This window comes from Megascapheus bottae, chromosome 4 (genome assembly GCF_031878675.1).
Source record: "Megascapheus bottae isolate mThoBot1 chromosome 4, mThoBot2.hap1, whole genome shotgun sequence".
NCBI classification, from domain to species: Eukaryota; Metazoa; Chordata; class Mammalia; order Rodentia; family Geomyidae; genus Megascapheus; species Megascapheus bottae.
The window spans coordinates 27,476,850-27,503,393 of NC_143512.1; the positions used below are offsets into that span (position 1 = coordinate 27,476,850).

The window sequence follows — 26,544 nt, forward strand, 5'->3', positions numbered from 1 at the left end:
ACTGGAACATAACTTGGATGTGGCTGCTTATCTGACTACTTGGCTAACAGATTTGTTTTTAGTCATCTGCCAGTTACCATTCTTCTTTATGTGTGATTTTCACACACTCCTAGAAAGCAGCAGCTTGTAATTCTCAAGACAGTCATTCCTCCCATGACCTTGTTTTTGAACCCTTTGAGATCACCTGCCAAAGTGTGTGGAACCCGTGCTGCACTGTGCAATGGCCTCGGTGTGTAGCATGGCCAATGCTCACAGAGAGGAGCCCTGGACTTGTGATATCCCTGCGTGATGAGAAGAGTAGGCTATAATCAAGACCTAACCAGAAGACAAGAGGTGATAAAACAGTACCAACTGTGCAAAAGATGATGAGGTTTCCAAACTTGACAGTTTGGAAAAGAGGAAATAATGATTCATAGACTAAACAGAGGTGTCCTGTAATGGAAACACATATACCAAAGAAGTGCAGACATGTAATAAAGAGTAATATACATAATGGTAGAACATCTATGGAGAATGAATGAGCATCTCAGTTTTTCCTCTTACGAATTTTTCAAGTGATAAATCTGGCATACAACTCATTGCTTCTATTCAAACATTAAATTTTTAAAATGCTTTAAAAGAACTCACACACCTTGGCCTTTTTGAGCAGGTCGACAATGTCGAGGTTCATGGAGGCCAGCTCCCGGCTGGGCATGCTCTGTAGCTGCGTGATGATGAACAGCTCGCAGATGTGCTGCAGCCTGGAGACTTGATACATCTCAGCACAGATCAGGAGACACATGGCCTGGAAGATGCCAGCTGATGAGAGAAGGGAGGTAAGAGAAAAACGGATGATGAAGTGATTGCTCTTATGACCTAAAGCTGGAAGCACACAAGCAACAACAATGATGTTGACACTATTATCCAGTGTAGACTAGAATTCCCAGGAAAGGCCTCCAGGTAGCCAGCATTCTGAATCATGACTCTATTCTGTAAGAATCCAATGAAGCCTCTACACTCAGAAGTCTTTTTACTTTGTTTGTTTAAATGCATCAGGAGGTGACTTTGTAACTGCCCTGCATCTATGCAGAGCTACCAACTCATCACACTTAGCTAAACTCAATCCCTGTGATTCTGGTTCAAACCAGGCTTTAGCCTGGCTTTAGCTCCCAGGCTTATTTTGTTTTCATTGTGGTAGAAAAAGTATAACATGAAAATACTTATTTTTTTGCCAGTCCTGGATATCATATAAAGTTTTTGAGAATAAAATTTTGTGAATTTTTAAAAATTTTTTCAATAATTAAAAAAAATGTATCGGGATTTGAACTCAGGGTCTGAACACCGTCCTTGAGCTTTCTCAAAGCTAGTGCTGTACCACTTGAACCACAGCACCACTCTCAGCCTTTTCTGTGTATATGGTACTGAGGAATCGAATCAGTGCTTTGTGCATGCTAAGCAAGCACTCTATTACTAGACCGCATACTGGCCCCAAAACATACCTTTCCAATGATTTAAGTATACAACACAGTGTCCTCCAGTCACACTGTTAGGAGTGCATCAACCAGACATCTCCAGAACATCTTCCCAACCTGAAACTTCACACCTAGGAAACAGCCCCCCAGACCCCCTCCTCTAGCTTCCAGCATCCTTCCAGTTGTTTTCTTGTTTGGTTTTGTTCCGTTTGCACTAGGATTTGAACTCACTGACTCTCTAGGTCTACACAGGCACTCTACCATTCCTCCAGGCATTTTTGCTTTATTTTGTGAGTAAGTTCTCACCTTTTGTACAGGCTGGCCTGGGCTTCAGTCTACCTATTTATGCTTTCTCCACAGCTGGGATCATAAACAGGTACCAACATTCCCAACTTGGAATTGGTTGAGATAAAAGCTTGCTAACTTTTTGTCTAGCCTGGGTTTGAACCATAATACAATTTCTGTTTCCTGAGTAATTAGGATTAAAGGCAGGATTCATTATAAAATATAATATAATTTTAAACATAATTTTCATGTCAGTCTCTTCTATTCCTTAACTTCTTCAAATTCTTTCATACATATGGAAGAAAAACACAATAAATACAGGAGCAGTCTATAAATGAATATAGTAACATTCCAATTTTCCCAATGAATTTATTCTAGTATTTGGCTTAAGTATTTTCATTTTCTCCACACATCTTTCCCCAATTTTAAAAGTATTTTCCCTGAAGTCATTGTTGCTTTCCTAAATATTCTTTGCTGATTAGCAATGTAAAATTTAAACTTAGCAACTTCAGTTACTTTAATGAGATGATGATTAAAAAACCAAGTTTTTCCAGGTGCTGATAGCTCACACCTATAAATGAAGCTACTCAACAGGTCAAAATCTGATGATCCCAGTTAGAAGCCAGCCTGGCAGAAAAGTCCCTGTGAGACTCTTCTCCCCAATTTAACCACTCAAAAACTGTCAGTGGCACTGTGGCTCAAAGTAGCAAAAGAGCTCAGGGACAGCACCTAGGCACTGAGTTCAAGTCCCATGACAGACCAGAAAAGAAAAAGAAAAATCAAATTTTCTTTTTACTTACAATCTGGCCACTTTAATATACAAATAATTAATAATTTAATATACAAATTTTCGATTAGCCAAACAGTCACATTGTCAGTGGCTCGCACTTAGCTACTCAGGAGGCTGAGATCTGATAATGGAGGTTCAAAACCTTCCTGGGCAGGAAAGTCCTTGAGACTCTTATCTTCAATAAATCACAGAGAAAAAGCCAGAAGTGGCACTGTGGTTTAAGTGGTAGAATGTTAGTCTTGGGCTCAAAGATAGTGCCCATGTCCTATGTTCAAGCCCCAGGACTAGCAAAATGAACAACAAAACCAAACCAAAACACATTTCTCACCAAAAAACCCTCACCTCACACTGTTTTCATTTTTATTAAGCAAAAGTGATAAGCTGGTCCTTAACATAGACAGTAACAGCTGGCTCTAAAACCAGAGTAAAGGAAAGAATGAATTTTCTTTTTGGAACATACTAAAGCTTTTCACCCGAGGACTCATGACTAGTTTAAAAATCATTTCACCGATTTTAAATGCATGAAAGCAGTGGAGAGGTATGGTGTGTATGGTCTCTGCTAGGCTGAGACTTCGGTTGCAAATTTCGGCTGCATGGGATTATCCTAGTTGTGTGTGTGGTGGGAGCCATCTGGTGGTCAAAGGTGAAGAATACACAAAGGTGTTTCCATGCCTGCATGACATGGCTTACGCTTGTTGACTGTGTTACTTCTCCAAAGTGCCTCCATCATGGGAAATTTGCAAGATTTGTTCTAACCTTTAAATGCCAGAGATGGTTGGTTCCTGGTCAAGGACAGACTTAGGTTAGTTCATTTCGAAATAAATACCTAGCCGGGCGTGGTGGCTCAAGCCTATAATCCTAGCTACTCAGGAAGCTGAGATCTAAGGAACAATGTTCAAAGCCGGCCCAGGCACAAAAGGACCTGAGACTTTTATCTCCAATTAACTTCTAGAAAATAAGAAGTGGGGCTTGGCTCAATGGTAGGGAGGTAGCTTTGAGCTGAAGAGCTCAGGAACAGCGCTGAATGTCAGTAACATATGCATGTAATCTTAGCTACTTGGCAGTCTGAAATTGTGAGGATTATGGTTAGAGGCACACTAGGGAGGAAAAAAATTGCTGAGACTTCTTCTCAAACAGTGGCTGGGTACAGTGGGGTATAACTCCTAGATATGAGGGAAGTTGAGACAGGGAGGACTCAGGTTCTAGAGCAGCCCAGGAAGAAAGTCTCTGAAGCTGTCTCAGTAGAAGCTGGGCATGGTGTATACATGTCATCCTAGGTATGACATATACCATAAGATAGGGATGTAGGCCAGAAATAAGGCCCTAGCCCAGAAAAATTAACAGCACAAAAGAGGCCTAGCAGTGTGGCTTAACTGCAGAGCACTTATTTAGCAGTTGTGAGGTTCTAATTTAAAAAAAAAAATCCAACATCATCCAGGCAATAAATAATTATCCAAAGTCCTTGTCAATGTTCTTATCAAATCAGAACAGTAAAACTAGTTACTCAAACTTCTTGTGAGGTGTCCTCTGGCCAAATCCATAGAACAGAACAAGTACTGGCATATATTACAGCCCCAAACACCTACATTCCTGGTATGCCTACAGTGATCACCAGGCTTCTCAGGCTGGCTGAGACTTGTGAATTTATGCCAGGATCGAAGAGCTCACAGTCGTCTCTTGACCACTTCTCTCTCACTTAAAGTAACTGAAACTCCATTATTGTCAGGAAATGGCTTCGAACTGCTTAGCCCATGCCTTGAGGTTCTCCACAAACCAGTGCGGATTTCACAGCAACTTATCAACATAAGTGACAAGGAAAATAACTGTGAAATAATCACCTGGCATGTCTGTGGCTTACCTGGACAACAAGAGTCTGTGTACAGATATTCTAAAAATGACAAGAAAGTCTCTTTAGAAACACCATAAACTGGAATCAGGACACTCTTTGCTTCCATGTAATTCCCATTAAACATGGCTGCCATCACTTCACAACGGGCCACCAAGATGGCTCTGTGGGCTGGCACCGTGGCACCTGAAAGAAGGAAAGTCAAGTTAAGATACACTTGTAAGGAGTTACACTACTACTGATTTTCTTTTCTTTTTTTTTGCCAGTCCTGGGCTTGAGCTCAGAGCCTGAGCACTGTCCTTGGACTTTCTCAAGGCTAGAACTCTACCACTTGAGCCTCAGCACCATTTCCAGCTTTTTTCTATGTATGTGGTACCGAGGAATCAAACCCAGGTCTTTGTGTATGCTAGGCAAGCACTCTACCACTAGACCAAACTCCCGGCCCCCTGATTTTCTTTCTAATGAGAGTAGCATCATGTTGGCTACAGCTAAACAGATATACAGAAACCACATTTTGGGATAACAATCAGCAATACTCAGGAGATGTCTTCGTCTTAAGCTGAATATCAAAAAGAATACACAAGTTGACTCTGAAACCAACAATATTCAGGCTATTTGCTACTCATGTTTTCTGGAGAGAGAAACATGGAAATGGCATATGTTACTTTATACTTCTATTAGAACTATCCTCTCTGACTGGCTTGAAATAACAAACAGCACCCCAAGCAAACAACTACATTAACCTTCTTGCCAAACTTGCATGATACACTTAGCCAGGCTTCTTCCTCCTATTAGAAATAGGAAACTGTGGCAAGTAAACCACAAACAGTCCATACCTTACAGTAGGTACGCCAAAAGCATCTCTTGTGGAATCAAAGAAAGCACTTTAGATCTTATAAAAAAAATTGGAATGAAGTAACCTCTTGTCTTTCCAGAAAACAATTCCCCAGGAAGCCACTCTTTTTTACTTTTCTAGATGAGCAATTACTGCGAATGCAAGTTCCCTTAGCTCTCCAGCTGTTGCTCTTCCACCCAAAGGCAGCACCAGATAGGGGTACAGGTGGCCTGGGATTTACAAAGTAGTAAGCAGTTTTCATCATCACTGAAGGAGATGGTGAATATACATTATGTTCATAAGTCATATTCAAGCAACCTTCAAGTGCCAATCATTGTGTTTGGAATCGAAGATGCAAAGGTTAGAAAGTCAGAGCTGCTCATTGGAGTATGAGTTTTAGTTATTGAAGACCTCACTGCTAGAAGGAGCAATTAAGCTGGCTCCTTCTAGAAAGTAATGCTATGAGCCAAATCATTCTGCTTTGCCTATGTCCATAAAATCTCATAGCTACATGTTCTCTAAAAATAAGTTACAATTGGATTCTTCATCCCCTTTAAGTACAAGTAAAACACCTTTTTGACTCTGTGAGGAATCAAAAGAGCTCCATGTAAGCACAATAGCTTTATCCTAAGCCAGTCATCTCTTAGGACTCACAGGCAAACCATAATAGTGCCAGCTGAGCCCAGTGGTTGGCACTGTGATTCACACAGCCACATTTCCCTCAGGAGAAAGAAAGCAGCTTTAAGAATCACTTCTCCCCTGCTCTATAAACGCCACATACCAGCAAGCACCTTCAGCCTCAATGTGACAGTTTTGCCCACCAAGAGGACTATGTTTCATAATTAAAGCACGCTGGGTATATTTGTAGCCAGCAAATGACAAGAAATTCAAACAGGTAATAAAGTTTGGCTTGTAATTTTAAGGTCCAATTTTTTTTTTTTTAGAATGAATAAGACCAGTTATTTTTAAGAAGCCAGGAAAGTTTAAAAGCATAGCTTAAAACACTGGATGACCTATCATTTGAGCAAAGAAGAGGGATTTCAGTCACTAACAGTAGATAGGGATGGAATTTCCTAAGTAAGCCTGGAAATTTTAACAGAAATTTCCGTTGATAAGGTTACAACAGAGTTGCAAACAATACATCTGAAATCAACAAGCTTTTTAAAAATCATTTTGGGCCGAGAGTGTGACCTAGTGGTAGAGTGTTGCCTAGCATGCATGAAACCCTGGGTTTGATTCCTCAGTACTACATACACAGAAAAAGTCTGAAGTGGTGCTGTGGCTCAAGTGATAGAGCATGAGCCTTGAGAAAGCTCAAGGACTATGTGGGCACTAGGGCCCTGTGTTCAAGCCCCATGGTTTGCAAAAACAAAATCATTTTGAGCTTAGAAATTAGTGTGAAAAACAATTAGACTCTCCATGAGGAAAAATGTTTATTATTCAGGTCTTTGAACAATTGTTTTGATATCATGTGAAAATGTAACACAATACCTAAGTATGATTCCATTTTAACACAGTATATAAAAAGATATCCTGGAAGAACATGACTCAGTGTTTATGTCTGATTGGCAACTGGATGCAAGTAAAGAATTACTTATGGGAAAAAAATACCAATTTTCTATTCAAAAGATAAATATGTTCTTTGAAAATGTCAAGGCCAAACATCTGTTTTTCTGTACTGTTCATGTGCTATCGCAGCTTAAGAAAGTTTTTCCCCCCTAAGGAAAAAGAACACTAAGAAACAAAACTTAAGCCAAGTACATTGGCTTCAGTCTGTAATCCTAGCTATCTGTTAGAAAACTAACCTCAGGAATTGGAGTTTAAAGACAGCCTGGACACACACACACACACACACACACACACACACACACACACACACACACACACACACACACAAACTGTCAAGATTCCATTTTACTCAGTGCCTAGACAAAAAGGTACACTTCTATTAGCCACCTACAGCAGAATCACAATGGCTGAGTTCAATGACACATACCTATTCTTCTCAGTGATGTAGAGGAGTACAAAAAGAAGAATCACTGCTTAGACCAGCCTGGGTATAAAGCAAGATCTGACCTTGAAAATAACCAACCCCCACAATGGGGTATGGCTTATGTGGTAGAGTGCCTACCTTGCAAGTGCTAAGGCCTTGCGTTCAAGACCCAGTATTGCCAAACAAACCTAAAGGCTCAAGATTTTCTAGTCACTTTATAAAATAAAATAGCCTACTTTTCCTTTTCCATACTACTATCTAGGTTTTGAAACTCAAACACTTAGATTGTGTTTGGTTTCATGCTAATAAAAAGGATACTTGCTTAATTTGAGGGGGTTGGAATATATTCAACATTAACAGGCAAGGAATATGAATTTGTAAAAGAACTTTTCATGTGACACAGGTCTAAATGTTAAAAGGAAATTCCTATATTTCTACATCATGGCTAAATATTTCTAAGACTAACTTTAGAACTACTATAATAATCTTTTTTTAAAGCATCCCCAAATATGCAGTGATGGTCACTTATTATGGGGACAAAATGTATGTCAACATATTGTTGTCTTACATTTGATGTCAACTCCAGTAGCTGGTAACAGTGGGAACATTCTAAAGGAAGTGCTCACTGTGGCCCTGAGTTCAAAGGAAAATGTACTATGTCCCACCCATGCTGGCTGCTGCTGCAGAGGAGAGCAATTAAGTAACTACACCAGGCCTCTGCTGAAGCGAAAACATTAAATTTACACGAATAATTTTTAATGTACAGAGATAAAAACTGCAAGCTGAGAGTGTGGCTCTAGTGACAGAACAGTTGTCTCATAAGCACAAGGCCCTGAGTTCCAACTGTAGAACTGAAAAGAAAAAAAACAAAGCATACCTAAGTCTTCACTGTAATGAAGTTAGATTATTGTCCAACTATTACTCTGAGAGTACATGAGTTTAATGAGTGTCCTCATGTAAAGGATATACATTCACACCAAACACAGCCGATTCCATTTACCAAAAAAAGAGGACATTAGCTTTTCAAAATGAAGTTAATATCTGGCTGCCTGTTTATAACTCAACTATAATTAGAAATCACAGGCCCAAATGTTGTTACACTGAGAAGCATGAATATGACCTATAAAACAAATCTACAAAATTTGGTATAAATTTCCAGAGAATGACTAGAATATTTAACTTAAAAAAAAGCAATAGCTATGGCTATGCCATTCTGAAATCCGTCTACTTTTTCTGGCTGCATTAACCAGGTGTCTTCCCCATACTCTGCTGTACCTGCTATGGAGTTGGAAAGGTACAAATTTCTGTCCCACAATCACTGGTCAAGGAAGGGTGGATAATAAACCAGAATGCCAGCACTCGCTGCAAGGACAGGAGCACACCACAGGGTTGCTTCAAGATGTGATCTTTATAGCTTTGATCTCTAGTCACTACTATCTTATCAATCATGAGGTAATATCAATAATGTACAGAATTTCTCATTACTAAAACTTTTAATAAACCAGAACAGGTTTGCCTTCTGATCTGCACAATTTCAGCTTCATTTTTAAGATTAAAAAAATAAATAAATAATTTTTTTTAAAGTCCTATCAATTTTGTAAGAAAAAAACATTTAATGCTATATATAGGTTGAAACAAGACATTTAAAGACATTTAAATGTTAAGGTTTTAGACTTTATGTAAGAAGGTATATGGTACACATTTTAATAAAGGACATAAAATTTGATAAATCTTATTTATTGCCTGGCCTTCTACTTTAAGTAGAGAAAATATAACAAATATACCCAAATCAAACATTTGGGTGTTGTTCGGATTTGTTTTTGCATCTTTATCTGAGTATCCTACAATAAAAACCTTTAATACTTTTCTAATCCCCACCATTCTCATTCTAAAGACAACAGCTATTCACAATATGTTCTCTATTTCCTGGCCCATTTTATTTATATATATATCTTTGAACAAAACAGGCATATTTTTTTAATCAATGAAGCCATTCTGTGCATACTGGTGTATAACAGTCATATGACTTTCATAATCAAAAAGCACAGATTTTCTGCTTTTTTTTCCTCTGGCACTTTCCTGATTTAGAATGCCTCTGAGTTTTGTTGTTATACTGTTTTGTCTCTTTCTCTAAATTCTGGAAGGATTCCAGAAATATACTAGAGAACTGGCTGTAGTTAGCTAAGCTTGCTGCCATTAGGCCCACACTCTGGTGAATTCTCACAGGATCCACTCCTCTAGGTGAGATGATGGACACATACTTTAATTCTCTCAACTACTTCTACTTCAAAAGTCCCCAATATTCTCAAAGCCTACCATCATGCAAGTGCAGCAAGAATTAGAAAAGGATAGCTACTAGTGAGTTATGCAAGTCTCAACAATAGCAAGGATCTTCTAGAATCTGTGGTTCACTCTTCTTGCTTATAGATGATAGGACAAGAAGACTAGACATGTCAATGACTTACCCAAGGACATATAATGATGCAAAGTCAAAGAAGGAGCTAGGGCTCCAAACCCCAAGCTCAGTCCTCTACTGAATGCCTTTACGTATCTTGTCTCATACTTGCTTCCAGGAATGCTCAACAGCAATTGTCAGACCCAGCTTGCATTCATTCCAGCTCCTCTCTGCTCCTCACTCTCTGAAAGGCTTTGGGTCTTAAACTAATGTGTCAACAGAAAGCACCACAGCAGTCACTGCACATTTTCAGCACAGGCAAGCAATTCACCCCTGTGTAGGAGGACATGGGTGGATGGAGTAGTGTAAGCAGGTGTCAACAAAAAGGGCCAAGAGGTGAAATCAAGAAGAAAAGCAAGAGAGAAGAAAAGGAGAAAGGGGTCTCTATTTATATTCTCTTGATATAACATGTATTTGCATGTGGTGCATATTCCCTTTGAAAATACTTTCAGCAGATTAAACTGAGATGTTTGATACCAATGCCTCCTATACTAATTACATGCAGACACTGGTATCTGCTATGCAAATTTGCACAGCAGAAGATAAAAGGTAGGGATGGGAGATAATCCATAATTCATTAATCTATGATAGGCCATAAATTCATATTCAATTTACTACAGATTGCTCTCATACTGTACTACACAATTAATATTCTTGGCACAGAGAAACCCTTTCTCCTGTGATGAATTCATTGCCATGCAAAGTCTTCTTGAGGAGCATTTATGCTCCAAATGTTGATTACCAACTTCAGGATTATTAATCCTATGATCAATAGCCAATTACTAAAAGTAGATCACTATGCTGGGGTCTATATGGGACCCAATGATGTAACAACACAGATTATTCCTTGATAGTAATTGTCCTTGTGCTCTGAAACTTGAATTACAGCTTCTTCTTCCAGCTAAGCTTCCAAAACACATACATGGAGGATAAGATTATTCATTTGGAAAATCCCAAAAGTGGCTGTCTCCAAGTAGATGACTGAGAGATTTGGGTACATCCAAAAACCCCAATAGAAATCTAGGTTACAAAGGAGGAAGAGAAAGAAGAAAAGGAGGAGGGAAGAGGGATGAAGAAAAGGAGAAGGAAGAAAAATAGACACCACTGCTTTCACCAAAGGACTAGATCTTGACCATGATTTCAGTGAAGAGCTAATAAACTATATTGTTCCTTATTTGTATCAAATACTTTGTGAGTAGTAGCCTTAAGACCAGAAGCAGAGTGTCATCCAGAGAAGTCAGAGATGCTGCATGTGGCTGATACACATGCTCTGTCCCACAGCAGGGTGGCAGAAATTTATCAGAACTCACTGTGGCCTGATTGAACAGCACTGGAGACCATTTTTTTCACATAACTTTAAGGTCATCACTCCTTTTCCCCTGATGAAAACATACCCTAAGTTATCAAACAGCCCCTGGAATGGCTGACTCTACCTTATCCTCACCTGGAGTCTGCTCATTTGAAGTTGGCTCACCACAAGCCTACCTTAAACATGAACGTGGCTCAAGGGCATATTCTCAGTGTTTCACAGGCAGTTGCTTAGAAAAGAACCCTTAGCCACCTCCAGTGACATCAGTTACCTCTTAGAACACAGGAACTGTCATTTCTTCTCTCCAAAAATATTTAAATTAACTTTTAAAGATAAAAATACTTCCTTATTTGTAAGTTACATTTCTTCTCAACAGAGGATGCAGTCATCTGCTTGAATGCAAAGCTTCCTTGGTATATTGTACCAAACTAACTCTCCTGTTTCCTTTGAATGTATAGGACACAATTTTTAAAATAACTTCATTGAAAAGAACTTTCCTTCTAGAATTCCCTTCTAGGGAATTCTATAATCAACCAGGTCTGTAGCTCTGACATACTCTTGGCCTGCTGATAATAATTTGTGAAAGTGAGCTTTAGGCATACATTTTGAATTTTTATTTTGGGTACTAATAAATCAAGGTGTGATAATACCCGAGGTTTAGTCAAGAAATTTGAAGCCATTCAAATTTCTCTAAAATGATGAAGGGTTATAGAAAAGCTATGGGTATTCTCTGCTCCCTCTCCCATTTTTTAATGTTTTTCAAGCTATTCTTATTGTTCCTTTTTCAGAGTTGCAGGTTAACACTGCACATAATGGTTACTGATGATAGTGTTGTGTGTGTGTGTGTGTGTGTGTGTGTGTGTGTGTGTGTGTGTGTGTGTGTGTGTGTGGTAACTGAGATTGGAACACAGGGCCTTGTACTTGCTGGCAAGTATGAAATGGTTCAAGTGGTAGAGCTGTGTTATTCTCAACGGTTTATTTTGAGAGATCTCACATATTTTACCCTAGCCAGCCTCATTCATGATCCTTTTACCTATATCTCCATCTCCTGTACAGCTCGCATTATTGACACATATTACAACACTCTGCCTGTAAAGCTTTGAACATTGCCCTGGAAAGTTTCCAATTCATTGCTTACTTTGGCAAATGATCAAAGATCAAAGTAAAATGAATCAGGGGAAAGATTTTTTAAAAGTAAATGACTATTTCTGTGTATGTGTGTGCAGTCCTAGGGCTTGAACTCGGGGCTTGTGCACTGCCCCCAAGCTATTTTGCTCAAGGGTAGTATTCTTCCACTTAAGTAACAGCTCCAGTTCTGGCTCTTTGATGGTTAATTGAAGACAAAATCCTAAACTTTCATGTCCAGGCTGGCTTTGAACCTCAATCCTCAGATCTCAACCTGCTGGGTAGCTAAGGTTACAGGCATAAGCTATATGCACCCAATTAAACGTCTATTTTAAGTAATAATTAGCTGCCACATATTTCTATTATAATAATTTACATCTTCATAACAGTCTGTGTAAGTAAGATTCTACTTTATTTGGAAGCAGACTTTTATCTGCAAATAACTGAAGGAACATATCTGACAATTATCATATACTTAAGATTATGCTTTTAATCCATTAAAGAGAAGCAGTTATCCATGTGAGTCATTGTAGTGGGCATTAGAAGTGCTCATCTTTATTAAAATTAGGTAGCATTTCTTTTCCACAAAGGTAAGAAGCAGTTTTCAGTTACTGTGATAACAGTTATCAGATTCTGGAAGATAAATAGCAGTATCCGTGGATGCCGATGCAGGCCAAGCAACAACAACAAAAAAAGCTGAATGAAAGAGGGCAAAAGCAGTATAATTTTAGGAGAGCTGGTTTGAGATTAATGGAAAACTAAGATCTTAAAAGAAATGCACAAATTTAAAAATGTTATCTATTACAGATTATCCAATCCTTAGAAGTTAACCATGTAGACAGAAAGGGGAAAGGTATTGAAGAAAGGTATTGAAGTCTTTTAAAAAAGACTTCATTTCCCTGGAAGATTCTGTTGACAGTCATCTGGTATTAATCTATGTCTTGTAAGAGAGAACAACCATTCCTTCATCCCAAATTATCTGAAGCAGAAGTAAAAAGGAAGGCAAACAAGCAATAAAATATATAATGAACTTTGTAAAAGCTGAGCCATACCTTGTATTTCAAAGACAACATCAGCAAGCATCGGTTTATTAAGGAAAAACTTCAGGGAAGTGTTATAAAACCACAGAGGTTTTCTGGCTTGATAGGTTTTACAGTTCCTTAGGCAATTGATCTGTAAGCAAAATACATAAATATAAATTAAAAAGGGAAAGGTTTCTCAGTGTACTTTAACAGTATACATGTGGTAGTTTGAGAATTAGGAAATAGAATAGAGAAACAATGATGATCTATTCAAGGACACCTATGATGATTGCCTGAGCAACACACAACTCAGACGTCACAGCAGTGCAGGAATTGACTGCCTGAAAACTTCCCTCTGGGACCAAGAAAAAACAGGACCCTGACATCCTGAGAATCACAGAACGGAATGAAGTTGTAGTCAAACTGATATGAAGACACAGAATCTAATTTGGTCATTAAGAAGATACACAGAGCCAGGCACCAGTGGCTCACCTATAATCTTAGCTACTCAGGAAGCTGAGATCATAGTTTAAAGCCAGCCCACAGCCTACTCAAGATTCTTATCTCCAATTAGCCACCAGAAAACCAGAAGTGGCACTCTGGCTCAAAATGATTAAAGCACTAGCCTTCAGCTGAAGAGCTTAGTGACAGTCCCTAGGCCCAGGGTTCAAATCTCACCATCAACTAAGAAAAAGAAAAAAAAAAAAACAAAGAAGGTACACAGGCAGGTGGCTAAGTGTGCTAACACCTGTAATCTACAATTCACAGAAAGGAAGCAGGAGGATTGCAAATTCAAGGCCAGAAAAAGAGATAGAGAAGGGGAAAGGAAAGAAGGAATAAAAGGGTAAAAGCAAAGGACAAAGTACATAAAAATTCAATTTGAGGCTGGGCACTGGTGGCTGATACCTGAAACCTACCTACTCAGGAGACTGAGATCTAAGTACTATAGCTTGAAACCAACTTAGGCAGGAAAGCCCATGAGACTCACCTCGAATTAACCACCAAAAAAGGCTCGAAGTGGAGCTTTGGCTCAAGTGACAGAGTACTAGTCTTAAGAAGAAAAAAAAAGCTCAAGGGCAGAGTTCAGAACCCAGTACCAACACAAAAATAAATAAGTAAATAGGATTAACGGGGCATGAACATTTCTATTCCATTATTTTTGTTGAAATACTATTAATTTGTTCCTGATCATCTCATTCATATACTTGACTAAACCTCAGCCCTCATGACAACTCTCTCTGCTTGGGCAGCTAAGGTAATCATAAAACTTTACCTCTAAAAAGATCATACATAAATTTCAGCACTTAAAGAGTATACCTACCCTCTACTCTGGATTAGTCTACCATGGAGTGAAATTCTTAATCTTTGGAAAGGGGGAAAAAAATGGTACTATCCTGCCTCAGAAGGAAGTAGAAAACTGACTCCAAGATGGTATCCCTGAGCAAGACAGAGGCAAAACAGAACCACACAAATCCTGGTCCCACATATTCTCCTATAGATATCATGTTGCATCCCCTACCAAAGAAACTGGCAACAGGATGCAAGTGACTATCACACATAAAGGACAGCCAAACTGTATCACAGAACTGGAGAGCCAGCATGTAGTTTCCCCTTATTGTCAAGAAATCCATAACCTGCTCAAAGCCACACAAATAAATCTGTGGGCAGACTCAGCTTAAGCCCATACCTCCTGAGGCCCAATTCAAGGTTACCTTCCTACATTGTAATCAGTGAATGGGAGCAAGTTTAAGCCTAGGAAAGCACTGGGGAGGAGAAGGGGGAACTCTTCTTCATGTCAATATTACAGAATCATATGTCTATTGCCCAGTGGGAATTCATGCTACTCTCAATACACAAAGGCCTGGTGCAAGATCATTCACAAGGGCAGGTTCAGAACAAAAGCATTACTGTGCCCTTGCCAGTTATATGAAGATGATGAATCTGTATAATGTGAGTACGTGTGTTCTAACTCTAGATATGAGGGAGAGAGAGAGAATGAATATGAATTTTCTAAATCAATTCCTTCATTTATTGAAAACAAAATGGATGTGCGGGAGGTGGGAGCAGATGTTAATAAGAGATGAACTTTACACCTTGGTGGAGAGGAGAGGTGGGGGAGAACCAGTGAAAAATGAGGGAGGGGATAACATGGGGTAACACTGTTCAAAAAGAAATGTGCTCATGATCTTATCTATTTATAATCCTTTGTGCATCACCTTTACAATAATTTTTTAAAACATGTAGATATGTGAACACATTTTAACAAGAAGATCATTTACTTGAATTAGGTTTCAAAAAGCTACCATCCTGTCAGATATCTTTAAGTCTACACAGCTTCTGTATGCCTATGTTGTTATTTAAAAAAAAAAGACCTTGCCCCTTAATTCTTCATTAGTTAAGAATTTTTCTCAATCGTTTATTTCCAATAGTCAAGAATATTCACTAAAAGTGAGTCCAGGTTTATTTTATTTTATTGGTGCCAGTACTTGGGCTTGAAATCAGGTACTGTGTCCTTGTGAGGATGGGTATACCACATTGATCCTCAGATCTCAGCCTCGTGGGTAGCTATACTTTTTAACTACTAATATAGTTTGTAACACAGGCTGTAGAAATGATAAAGTCATGTGTATTAAAAAAATAAAAAGAAAACATTTTCTCATATTTAGTTCACACTTACACCCTGCTCATAACTTACCCTTTGATTTACTGCAGCCCATTTGCTTATCACAGAATCTGAAATAAGAATGTGCTGGCTAAAATTGTATAATTGGGTAATGTAGTTGTCTTAAAATTTAGCAAATCTATTTTTAAAAGCCCTTCCTGAATTCATGCCATCTAAAGCATTGGTTTTTTAGTGTGCATACAATTCTGGCCATATTCAAAGTCCATATACAAATTCCATAGTTTTATAACCTTAATCCCAGTTTATAATAGCGAACCTGTACTTGAGAAAATCCTCAACTGTCCTTGTTTAGACAGTTTGCACAGAACTTGACAAAGGTAGACATAGAAATTGTCTTGCTTCTCAAAACTATGTGAGGGAGCAGACACTTGACCATGAAAAATGAGAAAACATCCCCTCCAAGAAGTTTAACTGCAGCTGGACAAATTGGCCTTTCAGGCCTGACATGAAGCATGTCATGAGCTTCCCAGAGCTCCAGAGGAGTGTTCCACAGTATGGAGTTAACCAAATGAACATTTTAAGGACATGACTCACACATATTTTCATTCTTACATAAATTCAAATCTAAGTGAGAAACGACATATGTTTTTGTTTAACACACAGAAATTGGGGAAAATACTTAGGGAAAACATTCATATGTAGACATTTGTTAACTTTTCTAATAACTCCACGTTATACCCCTCATAGCATATCAGGTATAATTCAGTGGCACACATTAATTTACCTTTCCTGGTGTTTTTAAAATGCATTTTACTTTTTCAATTACATTAGAAACATCCCCCGAATCTTTCAGTTTCTTCCTGATATCTTCTTCTAATTCTTCCCACTGAAAAGCACCTGTAATAAATTAGCACATGTCAGATATCTGTTAATAAAAGGAAATGTGAAAAACAAATATTGTAGCAGACCTGGGTATTGAACTCAGAGCCTGAGCACTAGCTCCGAGGTTTTTGGCTCAAGACTAGCACACAACCACTTGAACTTGAGTTCCACTTCCAGCTTTTGTGTGTGTGTGTGGTGGGAGATTTATTGGAAATAAGAGTCTCATGGGCTCTTTCCTGCCCAGGCTGACTTTGAATAGTGAGCCTCTGATCTTAGCTTCTTGACAGGCTAGAATTACAGGCATGAATCACTAGTGCTTGACCTGGGCGCTGTCCCTGAGCTCTTCAGCTCAAAAGCTAGTGCTCTACTACTTGAGCCATAGTGCTTCTTCCTCCTTTTTTTTTTAAACATAGCAATTTAATTTGTTTTAATCAAACATAGATCCTTATAAAGGATAAAGCTCTTAGGCCTAGCATTTTATTTATAGAATTATTTCTCAAAACCAGAAGTTCCTGCACAGCTGCCTCTTTAGTGTAACAGGCAAACAGCTAGTGGTAACAGCATTGCTAAAATAAGACTTTCTACAACAAGTGGTCCAACACCTAAATCATTTATCTGCCCTGGAGAAGAAGCAGATGTGGTCTTTACTACAGTTGAATTAAATCATATGACTCATGGAACGCAATGCTTGCCATCTTGTAGAGGAACACAAGTGCTATGTATTCAGAAGGTCTCATATATTATCAGCACCGAAAAAGAATGCCTGGTAAGCAACAGTATAAAACCCACCTGAGGAAGGAGCTAGATAATTTCCTGACAAGCTACATGACCATGCCACTGCAGCACTGGGACCATCGCTCCCCTGGCATTTGCCCTAGCCCACGCCCAAACCACTCCATCCTAGGGTCACTTCACATGTCTCCCCAATGTCATCCCCCTGTTCTCTATTTATTATGGAATTCCTAGTCTATGACCAGTTAAAGTGCTCCTCTTCCATGGTCTATGGCAGCTGTCTGGCTACCTCATGACCTTCCCCATTTGAGTGTGCCTTATTACTACATGATAGTAAGTTTTCAAAAGCACGATGTTCCATGGGTCTAGCCTCACCCATCTCATGGCTTATAGAAAGTCTAAGTTCCAGTACTAGTATTCAAAATGTCCATGTGTGGACACAAGTAGGCCTGAATACTAGGCCTAGGTTCTAGTTCTATCTCTGTACCACTGGTGAGTACAGGCAAGACACTTCACCTCTCCAGGTATTTGAAGACGTTGTCTATGTCCTTCCAACCTGCTGCTTCTGATGCTTCTTTCCTTATATCTAGTGTTCTGCTAGACAGCAGTAGGTGAACAGAAGAATAAAAACACCTAATTCACATGTTTTAAGCCAATGAGTGCAGGCAATTGTACCTAACTTCTACTGATAGAAACTGAACCCAATCTAATCTACAGATTTCATAGCCCAGAGGACCAGGAAACTAGGTAGCTGAGCCCAGCAGCACTCAGCATTCATGTATATTCTTTAACTTCAAACTCAGCTACTACAGCTACTATGTATCCTGATCCATTCATACCACATGCTTTTGCAGTGGTATACCTACTTCTGTCATGGCCCAGTTCAAGCTAGCAAAACAAGGAACTGTCAATGCTACAGACAAAGCCAGTATGAGTGGGCTCTAGAATACCACTCACTCTTCCCATCAATAACTTTTATCCTGACATCAGTGACAGCTCTTCTTCTCTCTCGTATCTAAATGAATGTTTACTCTTAAAAAAAATATCTGGGGGGGCCAGGAGTTTGGCCTAGTGGTAGAGTGCTTGCCTAGCATGCACAAAGACTCAGATTCGATTCCTTGGTACCACATACATAGAAAAAAAAGCTGGAAGTGGTGCTGAGGCTCAAGTGATAGAGTTCTAGCCTTGAGAAAGACCAAGGAAAGTGCTCAGCCCTGAGCTTAAGCCCAGGACTGGCAAAAAAAAATTTATCTGGGGGAGGGGAAGGAGGAGAAAAACATGAGAAGGATTAAAAGGTGGGCTAAAGACTTAAAGAGAGACTTCTCTGAAGAGGAAATAAAAATGACCTATAGACACATGAGGAAATGCTCAACATCTCTGGCCATAAAAGAAATTCAAACCAAAACAACTTTGAGATTCCACCTCATTCCAGCCACAATGGAATTCTATGCTGCCATCAGAAAGGATGACATCACCCCATTTGTAGGGAAATGGAAAGACTTGGAAAAAATCATAGTAAGTGAAGTAAGCCAGACCCAAAAGAACATAGGCTTAATGTTTTCCCTCAAAAGCTATGCACATAAGGTCATATAGGATGAGACTAAATGAAATGAATTCTAGGACATGGAAACAAGAGGTTTATCTTTGTGATTGTTGTTCTTAATGTACTAGGTTATTTCTTTTCTCTTTTTTCCCTTATGGTTAATCTCATGGGGTTACTGTATCTGACTTTGTTACCTGGTATATATACATTTATTTGTTTATTTGAAATAGGGAAGGAAAGGAGGGAAAACAAGATGATTGGGAGGGGGTGGGGGAAAGAAATGGGGACAAAAACATGAGAAGAGGTATCAATGTGGGAGAAGTAATGCACCCACTATCTGATGAATTTAACTGTAACCCCTTTATGCATTACCCTGACAATACAATTTTTAAAATTAAAAAAAAAACATGAGAAGTGATATCAATGTTCGAGACAAATGTAACTGTAACCCCTGTATATATTACCCCAACAATAAAATACAATTTTAAAAAATTATCTGCTTTCCGAGGACTCAAAAGTTGCATATCCAATGCTATGGACATGGTACTGGAAATATAAACACAACTACATAGATATAAAAACTTATGACTCTATAAACATGTTTTATTACATAGATTATTATGTATCCATGGCATACAAACTCTCAGCCTAATTTTGATTATGTTCTAAAATCTAAGTGCCAGTGTTTGTATACAGAGATTCCCTTCTTGAATACTTGTTTGTTAAACATGTCATTTGAAATATGATGTAAAAATCAGTGTTAATAAATTCTTTAATAATAAAAAATTATGTTTTCCTCTTTATAACAATATCTTTAATGTTGGGGGTCACAATCTGACACATTATTTTTAACTCTCCAGAATATCTCCAAGTAATACTCATTCCTTACTCTGTTATATCTACTTGGAGACTTTTACAAACCCTTATTGTATGTTATATCTACCTGGAGCTTTTTATAAAATACCATCCAAGGAGGTCTCATTCTAATTAAATCAGAATTTCTGAGCAAGGTTTCTGATACTAGCATACTTTAAAATCCTTTTAGGGCTAGGTGCCAGTGACAACTCCTTGTAATCCTAGCTACTCAGGAGGCTGAGACATGAGGATTTTAATTCAACACTATCCCAGGCAGGAAAGTCAGTGAGATCTGTATCTTTAATCACTACCAAGAAGCTGAAAGTGGAGCTGTGGTAGAGCATCAGTGTCTAAGCCCTGAGTTCAAGCCCCAGTACAGGCAAAAAAAAAAGAAAAAAGCCTCTTTGGGCTTTTCTAAGTACTGCTGTGTTATAAAAAGCAAGAATGCAAAGTGATGAAGAAAGCTCGTCTCTATCATTAGTGGCATAACCTTATGAAATGCTAAAGGAAGGTCCTTGTTTCTTTCTTCTGACAGGAAGAGCTTAAATAAAGTACATTCCGGAGAGCTTACAAAGAGTTCAATTTCTAACCATGGCAGATCATGTGACTGGGGTATTTGCAAGCTCAAGAGTATCAAGTATTGTAAGAATGTTACAACTGAAGCCCTTTAAGGATTCTCCTGGAAGGCCAGAACTGCTATCAGCCTTCTCCTTTATGATTTGGTCAGTAAAACTTTCACAGTATACAAGATTCCTTATTACACATTGAAAAGCTAATATATACAAAACAGGCATATCTAGGCTGACTCTAATTTTTTATATTTTAAGTAGGAAACTGTTTGACAGTCCAACTGATGTACAAAGCAGACCACATCTCTGGTCCTGTGTGCTTCCCCCATAGGACCCTGGACAGGTGACCTGCTCTTGCAAGGGAGCCACTGCATGAGTGTCTGAGAACACTTGTCCTCTCTTCAGAGATTTAAGAACAAAAGACTCTTTTTTGAAGATGTAGATGAGATTTTTTTTTCATTTACTTTTTTTTTTTTTTTTTTTTGATAGCAGGGCCTAGGCCCTGTCTCTGGGCTTTTATTCTGAATGCTAGCACTCGACCACTTGCACCACAGCTCTACTTCCAGTTTTTTAGTGGTTAATTAGAGATGAGAGTCTCACTGACGTTCCTATTGGGTTGCAGCTTGGGTTGTCACTTAGATCACAGCTTTTTGAGTAGCTAGGATTACAGATGTGAGCCACCAATTCCTGGGACCTTTAATTCTGTTAAGAATATAAATGAAACATTACTTTTGCTGGCCATCAGAACTATCGTCTGTGAGCAGAACAGTTAATAGGCACCAGACATTTCTCCTTCTCAACCAGCACTGAGATCTCTCTACAGCCTGAGTCAAGGGAGTGGTTCCCTGTCTATACTCAATACCACTTCTTACTTTGGTTGAGACAGAGAGGACAGATCAGAGCTGATATGTGTAAGTTCAATATCAGATTAAGAAGTAGAGTCCTAAAGGCTGGGCATGGTGTCTTTTACAAATGTAGTCCCAACTACTAAGAAGCTAGTTTAAGAGGTCCACCAAAAAAAGCCAGACATAATGGTCCATTCTAGTAACTCCAGCTATGTAGAGATGAGGCTGGACCTAGGCAAAAAACGTGGGACATTATTTGAAAAACAACTATGTAAAAAAATGACTTAGTGGTATGGCCTAAGTGGAAAAGTGACAGCCTAGGAAGTATGACTTCAAAGCAAGTATCAACTCTCCCCCCGCCCCACCCTGCCACACACACACACACACAAAACCATGGTGGAGCACTTGGCCTGGGTTGCTAGAAAGCTCTCTGTTTCTCCATATTCCTCTGCCCTTAAGTTCCTATCCTGCCTCAGTTTCCACCCATCAGCTAAGCAATCACATTCCTCCATTTTGGACAGGAGACATAATAACACTGAGAACCCATGTCTGAATTGCTCAATATCAGTTAGCCTGGCACTCGAACCCCTTTTGACCTCATGACAAACTGATAAGAGACTTCTTTTTCCAGCTCCTCTACTGAGTTCCAAGCCCCAATTCACTGGCCCTGACTGGTACCCAGTTCTTCCCAAGAGCATCACCCAGAAACTATTTAAAATGTAAGAATTAATGTTCCACCCCATGCTACCAAGACAATCAGAATCTGCACAGAATCATTACTACCAAGAGGACTCTCAATCTAGACAACAAAGGCCAACATGAAAGTGAGGTTGGGGCCCACGTAATGGGCTTCCTGACAGGAGTCCTTCTTGTCTGATTCATTTCAACTTTCTACCAGAGAGAAGCACCCTGGATCCCAGTCTGCTCATGCTTAACACTCCATCCCACGATCTGCAGGAATGCCTCAGCCTTCTGGCCTCATCTCCCACCAACCATCTGCCCCCACTGTATGCTCCAGACCTATGGTTCCCAGAAAGCAGTATTTTCCAAGGCCAGCACTGTTATTAAGGCAAGTCTGCATTGTATATTAATATCATTCACATCATGTGTGAGAGAATACCAAAAAACAACACTGAAAAGTATCACAGGGTAAATGGTTCTGGGAAATGTGTATAGGGAACAGAGAATGTTTTATTCTCTTTCCTCACTTTTCTATCTGCATTCATTCTTCACCCTTCTCCATGGATTGATTTTGCAACTTAGGAGAAAGTGTTAGGCAGGTTTAGACACTAGAGAGACATGTAACTGGTTCTAACTGCTACCATATTCAAAAAGATAGAACCAATTTCACAGTATTTCATGTACCTTTGAAAAGATTAAATTGATATTGTTGAAAACTTGCTGAATAATTCCTATGGTTTCAACAGTGAAATTTTAAAAAAGTCAAACACATCCATCATAGCTCCTTAAATATGCCATTAAAAACATTCTTTTTTCTTTTAACATGCAATCATTTTCATTTTTCAAAATTAGCCTCAGATTCTGAACTGGGAGATTCTAAGTTGAAACAAAATTTGTGGTTCTGAATCAAGTCCTTAACTAGTGCAGCTCACTAGTGATACGCTTACTTAGTGTGGAATCATCATCCAATGACTCACTGTCAGGAGCTGCTCTTAACTAGTAGGTAATCATCCTAGGATGATTCTTACCTGGTATGTAATCATCATACAATGATGTTTAGCTTCTAGGATCTGTTCTTACCTAGTATGGAATTATATGGTGACTTTTAGTTACAAGGACCTGTATCACATAAAACTTAAGTCTACATAAACCTGCCAAACTCAAAGCAGTGTACTGGCCCTATTTAGAGCTTTCTAAGTAAACAATTATGGGCCTACCATTCTATACACACACACATGCACAAGCAAGCAGCCACACACACATACACACACATACACACACACACACACACACACACACACACACACACACACAGTTTGCTACAACTGAACTTTCCAAAACCATAATTTAAATTTTAACTTGCAAAATTATATAACCACAACTCAAATGAAAAAGAAGTATTCATATTTTAATATCAACCATCTAAATAATGGGTATTCCAAATTCTTTATTCCATGCTAAAAAAGAAAATTATCAACAAGAAAACTTGTATTTAGAAGCTTGCTTATTTTATATCCACTATTTTCCATTCCTACCTGAATACTTAGATGTGAGACCGTTGACTCATTTGCTAAAAATGATCTAAAACTTCCATTATTTATAATATACTTGCTCCCAAGGTTTTCGAATGATTTTTAAATGATTACAGCACCACCAGGGGTAATTTTTTTAAAAATATGATCAAGGTATTCATATTCTGAGTTGATTATATGCCACGTAACTTTAGCTACTGATTTCCTGTTTGCAAACTGAATGCAATTTCTTTCCTCAGTTCCTTCCCCCTAAATTTCCCATTTGGGAGAGTCTGAAATTTTGGCTAGGGTTTAAGGTATAAATATGCCCTTTAAAAATTTATTCATTTTTCTCCTTTTTTTGGTCAGTCACAGGACTTGAACTCTGGGCCTAGGTGTTGTCCCTGAGCTCTTCAGCTCAAGGATAGCAATCTACCACTTGGGACACAGTGTCATTTGTTTTCTGGTGGTTAACTGAAAATACGAGTTTCATCGACTTTTGTGTCCAGGCTGGTTTTGAACCACGATTCTCAGATCTTAGCCTCTTGAGTAACTAGGAGAGGAGGTATGAGTTACTGAAGCCTGGCTTTATTTCTTTAAAGCTTAACAGTAAATTCTTATATTTTTGACTTAAAAAATTTTATACCTCCTCAGTAGGAGACTATACTTTTTATAAGTAGACTTAAGACTAAAGAAAGTAAAATAAAAATAGGAAAACATGCACAACATCACTTATCATTCAGCAACTGCAAATCAAAACTACAATGGGACATCATCTTTAATTCATTAAGATGGATACTGCCAACAAAACAACACACACACACACACACACACACACACAAAAGTGTTGTAAGAAGCCAGGCACAAGTGGCTTATGCCTGCAACCCTAGCTACTCAGGAGGCTGAGTTCTAAGGATCATAGTTCAAAGCCAGCCCAGGCACAAAAGTCCAAGTGACTTTTACCTCTAACCACTAGAAAACGGGAAGTGGCTCTGCGGCTCAAGGAGAAGAGCAGTAGCTTTGAGCTGAAGGGCTCTAGGACAGCACAAAGGCCCAGAGTTCAAGCTTCACATCTGACAAAAAAAAGTGTTGTAGAAAACATGTAGGCTGGCTGGAGCTGTAACTCAGTGGTAGAGTACTTGCCTAGCATGCATGAAGTCCTGGGTTTGATTCCTCAGTACCCCATAAACAGAAAAGGCCAGAAGTGGAGCTTTGACTCAAGTGGTAGAGTGCTACCCTTGAGCAAAATAAGCTCAGGGATAGTGCCCTGAAATAAAGCCCCAAGACTGGCAAAAAAAAAAAAAAGAAAAAAGAAAAAGAAAAGAAACTAGCACTTCTGTGTACTACTAGCATGAATTTTAAAATGGTATAGCCATTGTATAATAGTTCCTCAACATTTTTTAAATAAACCACAGGCTCATACCTGTAATCATAGCTATTCATTAGCCTAAAGCAGGGTGACTGTGGTTTCAGACCAATTTGGACAAGAAGCTCATGAGGCTTCATCTGAAAAAAAAAAAAAAAAACCTGGGGACTTGGGGATACATGCCTATCTTCCTAGTTGCAGTAGGAAATGTAAATAGGAAGACTGTGTGCAGGCCAGCTAGGGCAAAAAGCAAGCTCTTATCTTAAAAATAATTGTTTCATAAGGATTGAAGACATGGCTGGAGCAGTAGAATGTCTGCCTAAGCAAGCACAAAGCCTTGAATTTAAAACCCCAATAGCATAGAATGAAAAAAAAATCCAGAAAATTACCAAATGATCTAGCAATTCCACTTCTGGGATTATAGCCAAATGAATTAAAGGCAAAGGCTCACTCTAAACAAGTATATGACAATCATGTAGCATAATATACAATAAAATGATAGAGGCAATAAAAATGTCCATCAGGGATGAATGGGTAATACAATATATTCTTGTCTTAGAAAGGAATGCAATTTGCCATACACTATTCTAAAACACCACTCCAAAAATAATAATAGTAACATGTGACACTTAATGTGGTCAAAATCATGCAGACAGAAAGTAGAATGGAGGGGCCGGGAGTTTGGCCTAGTGGTTAAAGTGCTTGCCTAGCATGCATGAAGACCAGGGTTCGATTCCTTGGTACCACATACATAGAAAAAAGCCAGAAGTGGTGCTGAGGCTCAAGTGGTAGAGCTCTAGCCTTGAGAAAGTCCAAGGACAGTGCTCAGGCCCTGAGCTCAAGCCCAGGACTGGCAAAAAAAAAAAAAAAAAGAAAGTAGAATGGAGGTTTCCAGGGGCTTTGATGGATAGATAGGTAGACATTATTTAATTGGCCTTGAGTTTCAATTTTATGGTCACCAGGTATGTGGGTATATGCTTAAAACCCCAAGACATAGAAAGACAGAAGCAGGAGGAGTTGGAGTCTGAGGCCAGGCTGGGTTACCTATTGATTTTAAGGCTAGCTTGGACTACATAAGCAAGATAAAGCATCAATAGTTAAAGAGATGGGTGTTGGCGATGGCTGTATGTCATTACAGATGTCATGACTATAATCCGATTTCATACTTACAATGGCTAGGACAGTAAAATTTTGTTAGGTTTGTAACTCATTTACAAGTAAATAAGATTCCCTCATATACAGACTCCTGTATATAAAGCAAATACCATTTCATGCATAAAATCCACCTCAGATGGTAAGTTGAAGATAAAACTAATAAAAACTAATCAATACTCTTGAGGATCATAGCATAGTTCATTTCAAAAGGTCAAGTATGTAAATAATCAGAACCATTAGACAAAGTACCTGAATAAATGAAGCGCAGAATGTCTGATAAACAAGAACAGAAGAGGACATCTTTAACAATGACTCGTAATGGTGGGTTGCCTGAAGATTCCTGGCTAGCACCTGCAAATGTGGTATCTCTGTTTATAGCAAAGAGATCCTGGGTCATTCGGATGATAGTGGAGTCCTGAATCTCATTGGGACTCTTCACATTGAAAAGCAGCATGAAAACATGGCTTACAGCACAGAGCACAATCTTGTGGGCCTCTACAACTTCCTTTACATCTGGGTGATAAAATACCACGTCCACACACTGGCAGCAGAATAGTAGGTTATTTAAGTCAGAATTGTAATGTGATGCTTCAGCCTTTAAGACAGGCATTTTTTCTGTTTCAGAAAAGAAAAGAAAAAAAATAAACTATAAATGCAATCATTTCAGCTTT

General features: G+C 38.8%; 1 protein-coding gene across 1 annotated transcript in view; it reads right to left on the reverse strand.

Moving 5' to 3' along the window:
- Positions 1 to 26,544, reverse strand: part of Rhobtb3 (Rho related BTB domain containing 3) — a 65,018-nt gene that overhangs the window by 8,069 nt on the left and 30,405 nt on the right. The window contains exons 7-11 of the mRNA XM_090331047.1: positions 26,123 to 26,488; positions 16,519 to 16,631; positions 13,142 to 13,262; positions 4,385 to 4,558; positions 632 to 798 (exon numbers count right to left, since the gene is read on the reverse strand). Of these exons, the coding sequence (XP_090187173.1) occupies positions 632 to 798; positions 4,385 to 4,558; positions 13,142 to 13,262; positions 16,519 to 16,631; positions 26,123 to 26,488 (941 nt within the window). The remainder of the gene's footprint in view (positions 1 to 631; positions 799 to 4,384; positions 4,559 to 13,141; positions 13,263 to 16,518; positions 16,632 to 26,122; positions 26,489 to 26,544) is intronic.